Source organism: Opisthocomus hoazin, chromosome 2, assembly GCF_030867145.1.
Source record: "Opisthocomus hoazin isolate bOpiHoa1 chromosome 2, bOpiHoa1.hap1, whole genome shotgun sequence".
Lineage (NCBI taxonomy): Eukaryota > Metazoa > Chordata > Aves > Opisthocomiformes > Opisthocomidae > Opisthocomus > Opisthocomus hoazin.
The window spans coordinates 31,822,968-31,840,257 of NC_134415.1; the positions used below are offsets into that span (position 1 = coordinate 31,822,968).

The window sequence follows — 17,290 nt, forward strand, 5'->3', positions numbered from 1 at the left end:
TGCACAGGAGCTCTGTTTAGACAATGGCAAGCCTTAGAGAAAAATGAGTGGGAAAGTTTTGCTATAATAGATCTCTAGGAGAGGACAAGTGCTGTCTGAGAGACACCTTGTCCGTGCCAGCCCCTAATTCGGGGAGCTGAGCAACACTGCCTTTTTTGGCTGCATTTGCAGAACGTGCCCGGTGCTTGGTCACTCCTGCCGCTGCTCATAGCTCTACACCAGACAAGTAGAAGGAGCATCCAGCATGAAGGCCTTGGAACAATTGCTTGTTGTGGATGGTATTACAAAGTTTGTGCCCTGTTCATGTTTTTATGATGCGGTCCTTGTTTATAAATCATGCCTGCAAGCATATGGCCCATCCTGCTTGGCATGAAATGGCATGTCACAGCCCCAGCCCCTGTACTAAACCAGTTCCTGCTCTGCTCCTTGGTGGTTGTGTGTTTGTTCAGTGTGAAATGAGGGATGGAACTTGCTCTGTCTGCCAAATAAAAATCCCTAATGACTAGGCTACTGGATGAAACCTCCCTGCTGTCCCTTGTCCCCCAAGTCTTTGGAGCCACTCTTGCTGGGATGGACATGAAGCCCACTCTCTTGCTTCAAGGCAAGTGCTCTCATGATTAGGTTGGTGTCCAGCTCTGTCTCAAGAGGTGAAAAGCAAGCCAGTCTTTCTGTTCCACAAGGGGATAAATAGCTCCCTACCTCCAGGAGACTCTTTGGTGTCTTCCAGTTTTGACAATGCTCTTACAAGCCCATATACACTCCATACCAGGCAGCAATGCTTGTGCATGAGTCCCTTTCTTGGGTGTCTGCCTCTCTCCATACTATGGCTGGGAGATAGCCAATAAAATGGCATGTGTATGAGGAATTTTTAAATGAAGATTCTTTTTTTTTTTTTTTTTTTCCTTCCGAACAAAATTCGGAAGTGCCGTACATACCCAGCTCTCCTTGGCAGACATCTGTGCGAGTAGCTCCTCCAACTATAAACTGAGGGTTGGCGCACAACTCCTGAAAAGACACATTTTCGAAGTATGCATCACCCTTTCCAGTCTGAAAAGTTCCTGTTTCTTGTTCCTTGCTTCAATATTCAAAAAACATTAAACACTTTCAACATTTCTTAAAAAATATATCCTTTGTCCTCTGTCTGACTAATGCGGGGTTAGAATAATGTTGCCTTATTAAATTGAAGACTGCATGTATCTTTTTTTTTTTTTTTTTTTTGAGGCAAATCCTGAAGCATTTGGCTACTTGAGACTGTCAGTGATATTGGTAAGAATTTTTGCTACTGCGGGGACAGAGGTGAAAATTCAACCTTGGCATTTACATCTTCTTTTATCTTGCTGTGGTTTTGGCTCAAGCAGTGCAAATGCGTTTGTGACCATCAATGCTGGATCTGGCACTGGAGCTCTGCTGAGCTGCCACTGCCACCAGCGTGGAGGATGTTACCCTGCCCCAACCCTGCTTCCTGAGAGGCCAACCATGCAAACGCTTCTATTAGTGACCCCCCTTCCCCCTAGCCTTTTGGGGCCAGCTGAGTAGGTTATGACAATGACCATCCCTCCTATCCCAGCTCTGAGCCCTCCAAAAATTCATGCCCTGAATTAGGAAATTTACATTGTCTCACTAGAGACAAAAGCCTTCCCTTTCTCCCAAGCATCTTCTGTGAGCTTCTGGGTGGCAGCAAGGAGCAGCCTGTAGGAAGCCTATCATGGCAAGCAGGGTTGAGGAAGCTGAGGCAGTCGCTGGCTCTCCCAGAGACAGCAGTTGTCAGCTCTGAGCTTCTCTGTGTCACTGAGCCATGGGACAGGGACAACACAGGGCTGCTTGTGTTCACGTGATGAAGAGCCAGTTTGCGAATCTCCTCTCGTGATAGATGTGATCTCAGCTAAATCCCTTTTGTTTCTGTGGTTATGAAGCTGGTCAGCTGCCTCAGGGCTGTCCTGGTGGGTAGGAGTCAGGAGTAGGTTACCTACCACACAGGAAAGGTTTTGTGTTGGTTTTTCTCTCCTCCCTCCAAAACAGTGCACCCAGTGGCAGCCAGCTGCTTGTGATTCATTACTCACCCAGACACCTGTCCTTCCTGAGTCACTGCCCAAGTGCTGCATACACCTTTCACACAACGGCATTTCCAGCTCCTCTCCTTATATCAACCCACTGCTGAAATTCGAAGATAAGCCTGTGATGGCAGAGTGCCCAGCGCTCGCTGTCTGCAAACCAGCAGTCACAGCTGGGGGGGAGGGGAAGGGTGACCTTAGCATCTCCAGCAGGTCTCCTCCAGATCACCCATGGGGTACTGTTTCGGATGCAGGCAGGTAAGTGAACAGTGATCCCATCAGCCTGCAATCATGGGCAGAGTTTGCAGATGGAAACCTGCTGGCCAATTGAAAAAGTCCAAGCAATGAGCAGGACTGTGACCTCCGACAGGAGTCATCTGCCAGCTGTAGGTCAGATCCAGGTCCCTCCACAGGAGAGCAAAGCAGAGGATTTGTCCCCAGCACGTGTGCTTGTGGGCCTTGCAGCAGGGTTGGACTCTGCCCCAGGAATGGAGATAAGCCAGTGGGTCCTGGTACTTATTGGTAAAGTGTCCATAAACTGTTTGTGTCTCTGCTGAGTGCTGGGAGGGCAGAGGGGGGTCCCACACTGGCAGGTCTCTGGCAGGCAGGGCTGGGACATTCTGCTGGATCTCAGTCCTCGGTCATTCCTGACCATGCTACACTTGTACACATCACAGGCAGAGACACTGTCACGACGTTGTTCTTGCATGAGGAACCAACGTATAATTTTATGAGTTTTCTAAGGCTGATGATCCCCCAGGGTAAGCAAAGTCAAGAGACACTTCCATGGTACTTGCTGCTGAAACACCAGGTCCCAGAGTAAAGTGCACATGGACAAATGGGGGTGACAGCGTAGCAGCTTTGAGTTACTAAACCTGCAAGTTTCCTTCTCTCACTTTTCAGGTGAAGAAAAAAAAAAATCTGAGCCTTGAAATTTTCCCTGTTTCTCTCGTTCTCCTTTCCCCCATAAGAGGAAGGTAAGTTGTTTGAGGTTTTTTTCCTTCCTTCCCCTTTTTTCAATTGCTCTTGATGTTGCAAGGAGGCAAAGTGACAAAGGAGGAGCAAAGGGGGGACAGAAAATAATGACTGAGAAATGAAAATTATTCGAAGCCCTGAACTGAAGGCTTAAAAACAATTCAGCATCTAATATTTCATGATGAAAATGACCATTTTAAAATGAAAGGCCATTTATAAGATATATGTATCTAGGTAGTAAGTGTTCCAGTCAGTTGCTCTTAAAGTGTCACAGGTAGCTTGAAGAGAGGCAGAGCATTTCATTTAAGTATTAACCTGGTTTCCTGGGGTGGGTACCGTTACAATTGATGGTTGGTAATTCCTGGGGTGCCCTGAGCTCTGTCAGGTACACGCGGGGCTTTTGCATCCACCTCTGAATTGCACCCTGGAGTTGTTGTGCTCTGTGGAGCTGGGAGGGACAGGGACGAATCAGGTTCCCATGAAGCAGTTATAGGATTCCTAGCTTTATAAAGGACTTAGAAGATGTTGAGTTCTTTTTTTCCACCTTAATTCTGCTACCCATGGAGGTAATGCAAGACAGAAGGAAAAACCAAAACATACAGGCATAGCGGATATTCAGGCTCACCACTGCTTTAGCGTGGATGCTCAGGGGAGCTTTGATTAGATCTGAACCCAGCAAAACACGCAGTTACAAAGCACTCTTACCGTGGGGCGCTTCCAGATTATCCCCTGGGTTCTGAAGGAGTACGGTCCCAGGTCCCGGTAACCCAGCGCAGAAGGACAGGCTGGGAACTCCTCATCCTTGAACAGGGTGCCAGCCTGCAGGCACTGCCACCTCAGGACTTCGTAGTCCTGCTTCAAATACTTGATGGCGTTCCTGTTGGATCCGAGCCCATCCGCAGCCGCTCTTTCTTGGCAGAGCCTTGCCGCGACCCTGGACATGCCTGCCCACCCTCACAGCGTGCGGCACAGCTCTGTCGTTGCCTGCTAGGCAAGAGGAGGTGAATATAGGCAGGTAGCAGGCTCGGGTGGAGCCGGGGGCTGCCCTACACGCTTCAACAGCCCTGGAGGGAGGAGGCACCAGAAGTGCAAATATGTACCTGAGATGTATCTGAGAGATGCAGGCAAGGAGCTGATGGGGGCTGCAGCCAGCGCGGCTGGGACCATGGGCACTGCCTTGTGCTGCTTACCCACTATTTGCTTAAACGTGTGTGACTTCCCTGCCCCTTTATAAAATAGGCTTTTAACAAGGGGCAAAGGAAAACAGTGCTTTTGCGGACACACCTATTTACACATGGAAAGTCATTGCGTACATTCAGTGTGCTGAAAGTCAGGCTTGAGGACCAGTGCTTTAAAAATCCAGATGAAGATGGTTTAAAACTCCTTTCCTTGCTTCTGAGATTGGGCTCTATACTGCTGGAGGATTGAGCAACCACAAAACCTGGAGCTAGATATCTACTGCTGTGGCTTACCTGGCTATGGAGATGTCAGCGAGTTTTAAAGTTGGGGAAAAATTGAACCCATTTCTGGCTTAAGTGATCTTTTTTGAAAAAAAAAAAAAAACAAAAACCAACAAACCCAACTCTTTGATACTCTCAAAGCAGTATGATTTTATGAGTTAATTTATTAGCAATAAAAGATGTGAACTTGACAGAGCTAGAGATGGATACTCAGCCATATGACCTGCAGAGGGCAAGGATACAATTCAGGAGCGTGACCCAGGCCAAAACAGGAAAATTATATCACCGGATAGGAGGCAAGGTGTTAACCCCTGCTCCCCATCTCCAGTGTGACCCTGAGCAAAAGTCACTGTACCATCCCCATCTATAAAAACAAGGTCTTATCTCGGCTGGTGAAAAGTTAGCCATCGTATTTAGAGTCTTTTGATGATAATTCCTGCATATAAAATGTTTACAGGAAAAAAAACCACCAACAACAACAAAAAAACCCACCTTGGGTGCAGAAGGCTTTTTAGACCTTAAAAAATAGTGGTTCCTGTTCTTGTAGTAGAAAAACTCCAAGTTTCTACCCATTTTGTACCGACACAGGGGTGCACCCCTGCCTGGCAAGGCGGCTGCAAATGTCTGTAGGTTCAAGAACTGAAGCAGGAGCAATTTTCCACTGAGCACAGCTGCTCTCTGCGGTCTTCCTATTTCATGGCCAGATTTCCTCAGCAAAGCCCAGTGCGTGTCCAGCTGAGAGCTGGGTAAACAGTAAGGCTGTTTGTCAGAGAGCATGTTTGGTGACTATCCCTTGGTAAGTTTAGACTGGAGGTGTGGGGAAGGGAAGAGAGAATTTTTAAGGGCCGAAATCAGTTGAGATAAGGAGCCCAAACAGAGGCTGGTCGGGTTGCTCATCTGCAAATATTTGAAGAGCGTGAATGCAAAACAAGAAACAAAATTACTTGCTCAGTTCCAGGTGGGCACAGGTAGAAAAGGCTAGGCTAAGGGAATTATTATACCAGTTATGCAAAAATTGAATTAATAATGTTGAATTTCAGTAAAGGAGAAGGATGGCCAAAATTTCATCTCTGTTACACTTCAGCACTTCAGTCTGTGTACTGAATCCAAGTGAAGAGTGGAGTAGTAAAGGGTTGAGGGGAGGATTTTTTTTTTTTCACAGGATTGATTTTTTCTTTCACCTCCCTGACAAACAGACCCATTTAGAGGTGCCCACTTTCTCTGCTTGTGAGGCAGAATATGGCACACTCACATCTTGCTGTAAGCTTCAAGCTTTGGCAGTGTTGTTCATGGAAAACCACAGTGCTCCAACACTTGGGAAATGCCATTTTGATTGGGAATCTTTTGTTTGCCACATGCTTTTTCAGACACACACTTCATATGCTGTGTGCTCTGTAACTCCAGTTGCCACCAGACACGAGTGGGCACAGAAAGGGAGAACGATTGTGCATCATCAGCATGTTGAGGGTTGATGCAGAGGAAATACACTCAGATTTGAATCTTCATAAATTCCAGTAAAATGTGCCGTAGCATTTTTTTTGTCCTGTATCTCTCATTTGGGAAGAGGATGAGGACAACCATTTTCCGTCAGAGGCTTGGACCAAGTGACCACCCAGGGTGTCCACCACAACCCTCTGCTCCTAATGATCTGTAGCACAGCACTTCAAACCCATTTCCAAGCTTGATCAGCCACAGAATGATTTATTTTGTGTAGAAAGTGATACACAAGCACCATCTAGAGGATATAAAGAAGAGGAAAAGATGGTGATTGTATAGTTGACTACAGCAACAACTGACAGTTGTATTATGGGGGGGAATACATTTCAGTTTCTCCATGACCCTCAAAAAAGGGCTGCTGAAGTGGCATTAACCCCTAGGGAAACAGCAACAAGAAAAAAAAATATGAAAATTATTCTGATTTCTGTTCCGTCTGAGATTTGCATGTTTTTACATGGCTCTTCCTGCTTTCCCTCCCCTCTCTCCCTGTCTTGATGACAGCAAGATGGTGAGAGAAATGGGGAAGAAACAAATAAACCAAGAAAGCACATAATCTTGGTTTCAAAGAAGAATCTGCAAATTCCATGAAATCAAAATTGTTCCATAACTGTGGAAATCTTTAGAAGAAAATAACTGTCAATTATCTAGCAGTTCTAGATATGTTTTTTTGCTGTAGTGCATTAGAGGGAAATGAAATGGCTCTCCTGTACTGCAGCACTTTGCAAATGAAAATTCAGGCTGCTTAGCTGTACTGTAGCCCCTACAGTGTGAAAAGGGATTAGCTAGATTTAGAGAGCTTACCTTCTCCTTTTCTAGATGTATGGGCTCCTACCTGCCCCATTACTGTGAAAATGGAGTGGTTATTAACAGGCAGACTAGTGCAAGCTATGAAAGGTCCTAAATGTTTATCTGTATGATTATTCTTTTAAAGGTTGGAGTATTTCACCAAAATGTTCGTGGAAGGAGGATTTGCTACAAGCTGCAGCCTAGTGGGTTCCCTATAGGGAAAAGCGTCTGAGGTTAGCAGCGACCTTGTTCATTTATTTTTATAAAAAGCCAGAAAATTGTCAGTGCCTTAGGAAGAGGAGGAGGGAGGTGATGTGCGGCAGCAGTAATGCCTGCACCCTAGGTGTGAAGCTCCGCAGCACAACTGGGCTGGTCCAGGGGTGTTTTTTCAGCACTGTAAGGAGGTGGGAAGGGCGGCTGAATTTCGCAAGATGACCCAGGTCTTGCTGCCACCTCTCACTGCGTTGGCCGGGGCTGCAGCCGGTCTTGCGCTGATGAGGAAACCTCAGTCCCGCTCCAGATCCCAGCTCCAGAGGGGAGAACAATTCCCTTCGTTGTGAAACATCACCACTGCTGCTGCAAGCCTCCTCCTCTGGGAAGCCACCCGCAACCTAGTGGGGACAGGGCAGCTCCCGGGCAGGACAGCAGGAGCCCAGAGGGTGTGTGGCCCCTTCTCCCCTTTCCTGGGTGCTTGGCAAGTGGCTCACCTTTGTCCCCCCAACATGTGCGTCTAGTGGAGGGCAGATGAGCAAGAGGGAGGGATGCTGTGAAGCAGAGCAGTGCTGAGCTGCTTACCACTGCTGAGTATGGGAATAGGGCAGGAGAAGCCTGTCCTGTGTGGGACTCCAGGCTGTGAGAGGCATCTGGATGCTCCTTATCAGCAACCAGCATGAGCTGCTGCAGCAACAACTGAAACCACTTTACTTGTGAAATTTGAGAGTTCGTGACTCTTTAACAGCGGCAGGTGTGCAGAGAACTTGAGAAAAAGTCAAATTTCTTTTTCTTTCTGAAGTTGCCTAGTTTTAGGGGGACACTAGTGGATAACTATTCTTGGGGCTTCTATTTTACCTAGCAGCATTACACTGGTCTCGCAGTCAAGTGGAAATCTCCCCTTTCTTTACAGAAAACAGGCATATCATGTGAGCATGTAGAAGACCAAGGGGACTGGCTTGTGTAGTGCTCTAAAGACCTTCCTGCTTTCCTTCTCACTGTGGGCTCACGTCTACATCTACTGCGAGGCTGGAAGCGGCTGGCTTGTCGACTTACCTATCTGCAGAAGACTTTGTGGGCAGGCTGTTCAGATGGCTGCTGGTATGGCCAGCTTCCCATATAATAAATGAAATCCTGGATTACACCAACATTTCCTCGCCTCTTACCAACCCACCTGGGACAGCACACCCTCTATGTGTTTGGGAACACTCTAACTAGCCATGACGGCAAAAATATGTCTTCTCCGCATTGTCTTGGGTACCTCTCCCACTGCCTGCTTGAATCCTTGCTGGCCAACTTTCCTTCCATCTTTGCTCCCTTCTGTTGTTCTTTTCTGTTTGGCTCTGTCTCAACTCCCATCCCACCGCAGAGACTCTAAGAAAACTCTGGTAACGGCGACTGTGCAGAGAGGCCATATAACATGCTTGTACACACTCGATCTTCTTGATCGTTGCCCAAGCAAAGGCTGTCGGTGGGCTGCCAGCAGACCCTAGAGTGGTCTGTGAATATCATCTACAGGACGTAGGGGAGATGACTAAGAAAAGCAAAGTGATTATACAACAAACTTTAACCCAGCTTAAACTTCTGCACCTACTAGAAAGTGGCTAGAGGAGTTCAGAAACCACAACTGGTTTTGTGGGCCAGTGAAAATCACTGCTTTAAACTGACACTGGTTTCCTTTTACGGTGACTCTTGAAAAATCAGAGAAGTCTAATCTGTGGCAGCTCTACAGATTTGAACCACTGCGTGGAGCCAAACAAACACCTTTTGAGCAGCTCTACAGCTGCCGGATCTGTCATGCTAGGATGCAACACAGCTCCTTGTGAGTTAAACTCCCAGGTGGTGAGTTGCTGTTGTCTTTTCGTCTCCTGGTTCAGCAGATGGCTTTCTTGTCTGAGAGAGGATTCAGCAGTGCTTAATGAATTGAAACAGTCGAGTGAAACCATCCTTCGGTATCACACTGTGTCCTGCTAGAGCTTCAGCACAGCCATGCTGGAGACCTTGGCTAAGGGCACACCAGTAATTGAGTGCACACAGTGTGTACCAGCTTGGTTCAGAGAGCACTTAAGCACGTAACAGTACTTGATTCGCTTCCAGTTCTTCATGTCTAACTGATTTCCCACGTGCCTTATTCTCTTCATTAAAAGAGCCCCTTTAACCCACAAGGAAGAACCGACACCTTCAAAGCAGAGTGAAGTTGATCTGTGCCTGGCCAGGTTTGGACAACCTCACAGGCAGCATCAGGACTGCTCCCTTGCATGGCCGTGATCTACGCAGACATTGCTGGCTGGTGTGGCACTCTCATATCTAACTTCAAAAAGATTTTGGGGGCCTCCTCTGCTATACTGCGAATTGAATAGGCAACGCTTACATTGGGTTCCAATTTAATAGCCATGGTTTCCCACACAGCTCTGTAAGCAGAACCTGTGCAGAGGAAGCAGAGGAATCATAGAATAATTTGAGTTGGAAGGGACCTTTAAAGGTCATCTAGTCCAGCCCCCCTGCCGTGAGCAGGGATATCTTCAACTAGATCAGGTTGCTCAGTTTTCCATCAAACCTGACCTTGAATGTTTCCAGGGACGGGGCATCAACCATCTCTCTGGGCAACCTGTGCCAGTGTTTCATCACCCTCACTGTAAAAAATTTCTGCCTCATAACCAGTCTAAATCCTACCCTCTTTTAGTTTAAAATCATTACCCCTCAATCACAAGTGATCGAAGTCCGAAGCTACCAAGCAAATAGTCAGTACCTCTGTGCAGACTGAGGCTCCATATATCAGCAACAAAAAGATACTTCTGATTTATAATATTCAAGGAAAACTTCCCAGCACATCTGAGCAAATGGTACAGCCGGGTATTTTGTGATTCTTCAGACATTTTTCAAACAATAATGTTCATTTCAGCCAGATAGGATGGCTCCAAACAAATGTTCAGCGCATCCAGGGCTCGGGATGTGACCCACAGAAGGAGGTGCCTCTGCTTCCGAGGCAGCCGGACAGCCGGCGCAGGCGGTGGGTGCAGCATATGAGGCTATCGGCCTCTGCCCCGCCACCCGGGGAATGCTGCCTGGTGCCCAGCACGTCCTGAGTCAGGCCTGAAATATGAAACAAATGGTTTGAATTCTCCCTTGGAGGGATGCCGGCCTCCGCGGGTGCCAGCAGCAGCGTTTCAGCCGTCCTTGGGAGCAGCGCGCTGCCGGAACGGAGACCCTCCTGCTCCCGCACCGCTCGGCGGGGGTGTGCGTTTGGGGGGAACTCGCTGGGCGCAGTTGGGGCTACGCAGCGGGATGTGGATGGATTCGTGCAGCGCTGGCAGCGACACGTGCTTTGGCCACCACCAGCAAATCCAGCTGTAAATGATTTCTGTGGCGCGCAGCATGCAGAATTCCAACAGGAGAACATTACAGCGTACAGACACACCGTGTTAACTCTTGAGCTGTATTGGGGGGGTTTCCCCCCTCCTTTGATTTTTTTCTAAGCTTACAGATTTGAATATGGATACTTCTGGGTTTTTACGCAGGAAATATTGGGGTTTTCTGATATTAATATTCTAATACTGGGGGGGGGGGGGGGGGATCTTCATCCTTGACTCGGAGGGGCTGCGGGTGACGCCCGGTGCGGAGCAAACCGGGGGATGCCGCGGGGCTGAGCACTGGCGGCACTCGTGACACCCTCCGGGGCGGCGGGGGTGGGTGTCAGCCCGGGCGGGGCCGGGCCGGGGCGGGGCGGCGGCGGCGGGGCGATGGCGGGGATGGCGGCGGCGGTGGCGAAGGAGCGGGCGGTGGCGCTGGGCGCGGGGCGGCACGACCGCGCCGTCCCCTACCTGGGCCAGGATTTCGGGGCCCTGCGGCAGGAGTGCCTGCGGGAGGGGCGGCTCTTCCAGGACCCCTCCTTCCCCGCCAGCCCCGCCGCCCTCGGCTACCGGGAGCTGGGGCCCAGCTCCTACAAGACGCAGGGCGTCGTCTGGCGCAGACCCACGGTAGGGCGGCGGCGGAGGGAGGGGAGGGGAGGGGAGGGGAGGGGAGGGGAGGGGAGGGGAGGGGAGGGGGGGGGGGGGGGGGGGGGGGGGGGGTCCCGGTCCCGGTCCCGGTCCCGGTCCCGGTCCCGGTCCCGGTCCCGGTCCCGATCCCGGTTCCAGCGGCGGTAGCATCCTTCCCGCGGCACCGCCGCGCCTTTTCACCCGACTTTTCTCTCCCCCCCCCCCCCCCCTCTAACCCCGGGGCGCGGGGGATGTCCTTTCCCCGGGCTCCGGGCTGGTGGGGCGACGTGCTCGGTCCGCACAGCGAACAGCAAGACGGCCGCTCGCCTCTCCGGGCCCGAGCTCTCCGTGCGGCCGAACCTGCTGGTCTGGGCAGCGCTCGGGAGCTGTCGCTTTGGCTGCCCCTTTCCCCCAGCAGAGAGATGAGCTGACCGCGATGCGGAGGTTTCCTTCAGGAGCCCTGGCTCAGCCTGCGCCTCGGGCCACCGAAGCAGCCTGCGGGAGCCATCGGGTCAGGCGGAGAGCAGGGTGCCCGGGCACTGCTGAGAGACCCCGACGTAGTCAGTGGCGGGGAGGTAACAGCCTGGCACTGTGTGCGCGTGTGTAAGGACACAGTGGGCTTCCTGGCACGTACTGCGAAGCGAGGTGGCTGCCTGCAAGCTTTGGTCACCAGCCCTGCTTCTCACCGTGCTTCACGTGTGTGGTGCCCGTGCTCGCTCCTGTCCCGCTCCATCTCCGTGGCGTTGTCCTGCTGTGGTCAGTCGGTCGTGGGATTTGCTGAGAGTGGGGCTGTGTTCCCTCGCTTACCTGCGGATATGTGTAACGCAAGGCTTATTTTGTTCCCAGGAGCTGTGTTCCAGCCCGCAGTTCATAGACAGTGGAGCCACTCGCACGGACATCTGCCAAGGGGCCTTAGGTAAGGCGGAGGCAGAAAGCTCAGTTTTCCATGCAGGTGCTGCCCCAGGACACCACAGCTTATACTAGGCTGTAACTCACTAAATACATCGTTTTGCACCCTACCACTTCTTGCCTTTCCTTGGCAGCTGCAGGTAGAGACAGTGTGTGTTTGTCTGCTGAGCACAGCCTTGCTGTGTGCACCAAGCTGGGATGACACAGACTGGTGTCCCGGTGGGTCTTCTGATCACTACCAGTTTCTTTCATGTCTGCATCCGTATATCTGAGAGCAGCCTCACTAATTTCTGCCTTTAACAGTCCACACAGGAGATCGGGCGGTTTCTTTCCTCAGTGGCAGAGAACTGAGCAGGAGGGACCCCCTGAAACCTGGAAAGTTGCAGTATGGAGAAAACAAATTACACAGAGGGATTCCCAGCTGCTTGCCAGCTCTTGAGGAGAACAAAACTGGGGTATTTCGGGAGGGATGGGCCAGCCTGTGAGCCTTTGCTGTGGGTGCCACTCAGTTTGTGCAATGGCAGCCCCTGGGTCAGCCGCTCCAGAGGAGCCCCGGGAGCTGCGGGGAAGCCCCGAGGACAGTGGGAAGCGGGTGGCTTAACCTGGCTGTGCGTGCGCAGGCATCCCAGCCTCGAAACTTCTCTGCAGAAGGCGTTTTAGGTGAGTGCCTCCATGCCTCTCCTCCCAGAAGGCAGCGTGGAGGCTGGCGAGGAGGCGGCGGGGATGCGAGAGGAAAAAAGCTGAAGTGGAAGCAGCGAGGCTCCTATTTATTCCGTAACTTTAGGGAGAGGGTTTGAGATTAGACTGATAGCGCGGTTGAGGGAATGCTCTCTGTGTAGGGAAACGTGACTAATACATGCTGTGTGTTGTGCTTTTGCAGTGGGGTTGGCAAAGGAACAAAGTTCTGTTTGCTTTTCATCAGCATAATATTAGCCACTTTGCGGCTTCTTAGTTTCTAGTCCCGCTGCTGCTATTTGTGTTTTCATGTGCAAAAACATAGCGGAGGGGGAAGCTCATTTCACATGTTTTGTGCTTATGTTTTCTTTCAGAAGTTATTCGCATTGGTGCTTAAACAACTAGATACAATTTGTGTAAAAAGCCCTGACAATAAAAAATACTTGGATTGTGAATTTAGTTCTTCTCGTGCCCCAGTGTCATCTGTGGCATGGATTAGGCTCCGTTGTGTCATCAGTGAAGTCCTTGGCGTGTCATCAGCTTCCTTCATGTGTTCTCTCTCTGCTGGGTATGGTGTCTCCCACCATGACTACTTTGGCACAAAGCATGTCCCAGTGCTTAACACGTCAGACCTCTGTCCTCTTTTCTTCTTTTTTAATTGTGAAACTTCGCAGCTAAGGAGTAGTTGAACTTTAAATTAGTGTTCGTTATAATGCCTTTTCAACATCTGGTATTTTGTAATAGAAGTTCATTTCTGAAGGCAGTTAGTTGCTTTCTGCCTAATACAGGCTTCCAGCTTTTCTATCCAGATATTGTGGCAGAAAAAGCACTGGAATGAAAGATTTGTAACTTAGTTTTCAAGTTGTGGAGTTGCCATTGCTAATGCCAAACCTTGTTTTAAATTTATGAAAGCATTTCTTGTCCTAATGGTCTTTTGGGCCACTCAGATGTTCTCATGAGGTTATACGGTACCACCAAAGGATATGAACTGACTCACAGCTTGTATTATTTTATCTCCTGAAATAAATATTTGAATAGGAGGTTGTTAGTGTTCTTGTTTATATTACTGTTTTCACCATGACTAAGTACTGCTATGACTCGCCCATCTATCTTCTTATGAATCTGGGCAGGATTTTGGTGTTGTGTGACACTTTAGTGGTTCATTAAAAATTAGATGCTCTTGATCTTTTCTCTGTATAGAGTTACTAAGAGCCGGTATTGAGTCTCTGCTTTTTCACACAATGAGGCTAGCAGATGTGCTGTACAAATGCTTAATTTTTTTTTTTTTTTGCCACTGCCTCATCTGACACCAGAATTTGTACCAATACATTTGCTTAAGCTTACATTTACTTGAACTGTGTGTGCTGACACTGATGTCCTGTCACGTTTTAGGATATCATAAAGATTGCACTGGAAAATGTCAGGTGCTCTTGGAAGCCTGTATTTTTATTATGTTGCTTTTTTCCTTAGGAAGCTTATGTAGTCTAATTATCCCCCAAAAAGCTTGATCACAAAGCAACAGACCTGTGCCCATGTGGAGTTTTGTCACTGTTCTGAAGCCATTCAGAACATCCTGGAGTACCACAGGGACAGATGAGGCATCCAAAGCACACGCACCCATCACTGCTGCAACAGACTTCTTGGCAGGCGGTGTGTAACCAAACAGCTCAGCTAACGAGCAGTGGTACAGATGTGGCTTTTAGCCGAAGAGTCTTTGGTCTGTGGGTCAGATGCAGCCTATGAATTTGTTTCATTGTATTTGACCTAGACTGTAGGATACTGCGATGCATAAAAGGCATAGCCAGTCATCAGTGCGGAAAAGGTTGTCCCTTCACCAAGGCAGCCGTTCATTAGGTTCTCCAGACACCAAAATTCTTCTGCTTGGGCTTTGGACTATCCTTTATTCTGGTTTTGTTGCTTTTTAGGAGAAACTTTTAAAGGCGAGTATTTGGAGTTAGTTTTGCAGTATTAGATCTGAAGTCGATGATGGTATTTGGCTCAGACCAGCAGGACGTGGGTGACTCATGACAGCGGAGGGGAGGAACCAAAGCCGCAGCAGAGAGGAAGCTTATTCACTCTTAACCGCCTGCTTTGGAGAGGATGTCACCATGGTATCACAACACTGGGGCGTACACAGCGCAGTATCTCCTGTCTGCTGTTTAGACACAGGTGTCTCCTCCTTAAATAAAAATGTGTGGAAAAGTAATGAATTGAGTAGGATGAATTTAGAAAATTAGATGCATGGTTTTCCCACGCTGGCAGCCGCTGTACTGTAAGTGGGAGGCCACAGCCTCATGTTTCTAACCAGAAAACTTGCTGGAGCCCTGTGGTATTAATATAAATACATTCAGCTATTGATGCAGTTGTTAATCTATAGCTGTGTTTTAAAATAGTGACCTGTCTGTGATTGGCTGAATGTACATTTTTTTCCTTTGACCCCATACTCTTTATTTACATGAGCTGTGCAGTGACCAGAGGAGCTGCCTTGCGCTTACAGCCAGCCCTGCAGGCCCTTCGTGGGGATGCTTTCCTTGTCTTTGCTCTCCAGAATGGCCAGTTTTAAGCCTTTATGGCTATTTATGCTTGCCTCGCAATTACATTTTTTGTAACGTTCTTGTTTATCACTGAAGATTAGGTAAATGCAGAAATAGGTGCATAGAAATAAGAAGTAAAATGTTGATAGCAGCTAAAAGAAAGCATGACAGAAAAAAATAGTACTTATTGTTGATATAAATAAACTCACAGCCTGATAATATCCCCTTTTCAGGTAACTTTGTTCTGCATGTTGTATTGTGCGTTTACAAAAATTCTCCGTGATTAACCTAGCTTTGCTAGAAGACCTTTCAAAGTCTTCATGTAAAGAACCTGCTTGTTAACCTCTTCTTGGACTTTTGTTCTCTATCGAAGCAAAGTCACTGTCAAGAGCTTTACAAAAGTGCCAGTTCTTATCATTAAGACTATTCAGTAAAGACCCTGCTCACACTTACTTAGTGCAGGCTAAATCTCTGGGTATTATCACAAGTTCTGTTCTCATCTAGGCTTTGAATTATCAAGTCTGCTTTTAGTGATGACTGTTCAGAAAGGGAGAGGTGATATCCTGACTGTTGAGCACTTTTAAATGTGGAAGGCTAAGGATCGTGTGTCTCCCAGTATGCTGCATCGGCCTTTTAACCTCAAGAAGACCATGCCCAGAATTGTCCAAGTTAAGCTCTATGTTTGTCTGACTCCATATTCTCCGTAGAAACCACTAGAAAGTTCAACAGAGAGATTTTACAACAAAATCTGCGGTCTCTTTCTCTTCCTGTCCACCTTGATGGGATGGCTAGAAAGTAAAGGACATTTTTTATAAACCCTGCTTATGGGCTTAGAGGCCCTCTGGGGAGAGTTTCTCCTCCTTGAGCTTCCGTGCTTCTTATGTACAGCGGAAATCTGACTCAGACATGTATTATAGCATTAAAGGGTGTATGCTCTTATTCTAGATGGCTGAGCAGCTTCTTGATCAAGGCTTCCTGAGCTACTGTGATCATGTCGAGTTGTTCACTTGTTCTTTCTGTGCTGCTGTCTGCCTGCCCAGACCCTGCCTTGTTTATGGAATAGAAATGCTAATATTTCTTTGGAGGAGTGGTGGGGCAGCTGCTCTCTGAGCCAGACTTGCTATTAATTTAAATAAGCACGGTTTTTCTGAGGGTAGTAACACCAATGTCAAATGTTCTGGGGGGTCTCTTGGAGCGGTCGAGTTTGCCTGGTCAAGTAAGGCTGTGCAATGTGAGCCCTGGTTTGTGCCGCAATAGAGGTTGAGCAATAGAGAGGAAAAACACCTCCACAGCTGACTGCAAACAAGGGGCGTAGGACATGCCTCCAGCTGTTTCCACCCACCCGACAGAGCATGCACAAAGTGCCTGCAGCTTTGTTGTAGAGGCCAGGAGCTGTGTGGTTTTACCCAGCTGTGCCTTAGGACTAGCCCAGCTGTGCTGAGCGGGCTGAGTTGCTGCCTTCTTACATTCATCAGATTTATTCTGAATGAGAGCATGTATCTGTGTAATTGCATGAAGGCATCCTAGCAGTCTAGGTAAGCGTACCTGTACTGCCTTTAGCCTAGCCGATCCGGGTCTGAGATGCCAGAGACTCGCTTCGCCTCCGAGTTGTGCATGCCCGTCTATAAAAGCCTTGCAGAGCCTGGGACATGTGCCGGGGTTGTTCTGCTGCTCGGACAGGCACCTGTCTGTGAGCTGTCAGTTGTTTGGCCTCTGTGCTGAGATGAGACCAGTTAAACTGTCGATTTGTATATTTGTTACTTGTCTCATGTGTGTTCCCAGTGTTCAGGGTGCTTTGAGATTGCTTTTTATTAGAAGTTAGAAGCCTCACTAAGGCTTGCTAACTTTTCCCAGGTGTGAATGATTGTTCTGCTGGAGGGACAGTGGCACAGCAGGGAGAATGAAGATCCCTCCTCTTTTCCTTCTTTTAGGATTTTGTTGGTCTTAAAAACACCAAGGAGCCCGTGGCTCCGGGATGCTACCAGAGGAATGTCGGGAGGGAGGCCAGGCATTATCCGCCTGTGTGCAGTGCTGGGGTGTTGATGGAGAGCACTCAGCTCTCCTGCGGTGTGTGCTGGTCCAGTGCATGTGTATATTTACATCCATCCCCTTCTCCCACAATGTCTCTGACATACAATACTTCTACTGCCAAATACGTGACAACCCACTGCTCTTTTGGTCCAGAAGAGGCCGGTCACAAGCTCTGACCTCCTTTA

The 17,290-nt window shown here is 48.7% G+C and overlaps 2 protein-coding genes across 2 annotated transcripts in view; one reads left to right on the top strand and one right to left on the bottom strand.

Moving 5' to 3' along the window:
* Positions 1 to 3,968, bottom strand: part of CAPN8 (calpain 8) — a 29,667-nt gene extending 25,699 nt beyond the window's left edge. Inside the window, exons 1-2 of the mRNA XM_009937340.2 lie at positions 3,732 to 3,968; positions 936 to 1,005 (exon numbers count right to left, since the gene is read on the bottom strand). Coding sequence (XP_009935642.2) covers positions 936 to 1,005; positions 3,732 to 3,968 — 307 coding nt within the window. The remainder of the gene's footprint in view (positions 1 to 935; positions 1,006 to 3,731) is intronic.
* Positions 3,969 to 10,717: 6,749 nt separating this feature from the next.
* LOC104332003 (calpain-2 catalytic subunit) overlaps positions 10,718 to 17,290 on the top strand; it is a 29,745-nt gene continuing 23,172 nt past the window's right edge. The window contains exons 1-2 of the mRNA XM_075413066.1: positions 10,718 to 10,956; positions 11,803 to 11,872. Coding sequence (XP_075269181.1) covers positions 10,720 to 10,956; positions 11,803 to 11,872 — 307 coding nt within the window. The 5' untranslated portion in view covers positions 10,718 to 10,719. The remainder of the gene's footprint in view (positions 10,957 to 11,802; positions 11,873 to 17,290) is intronic.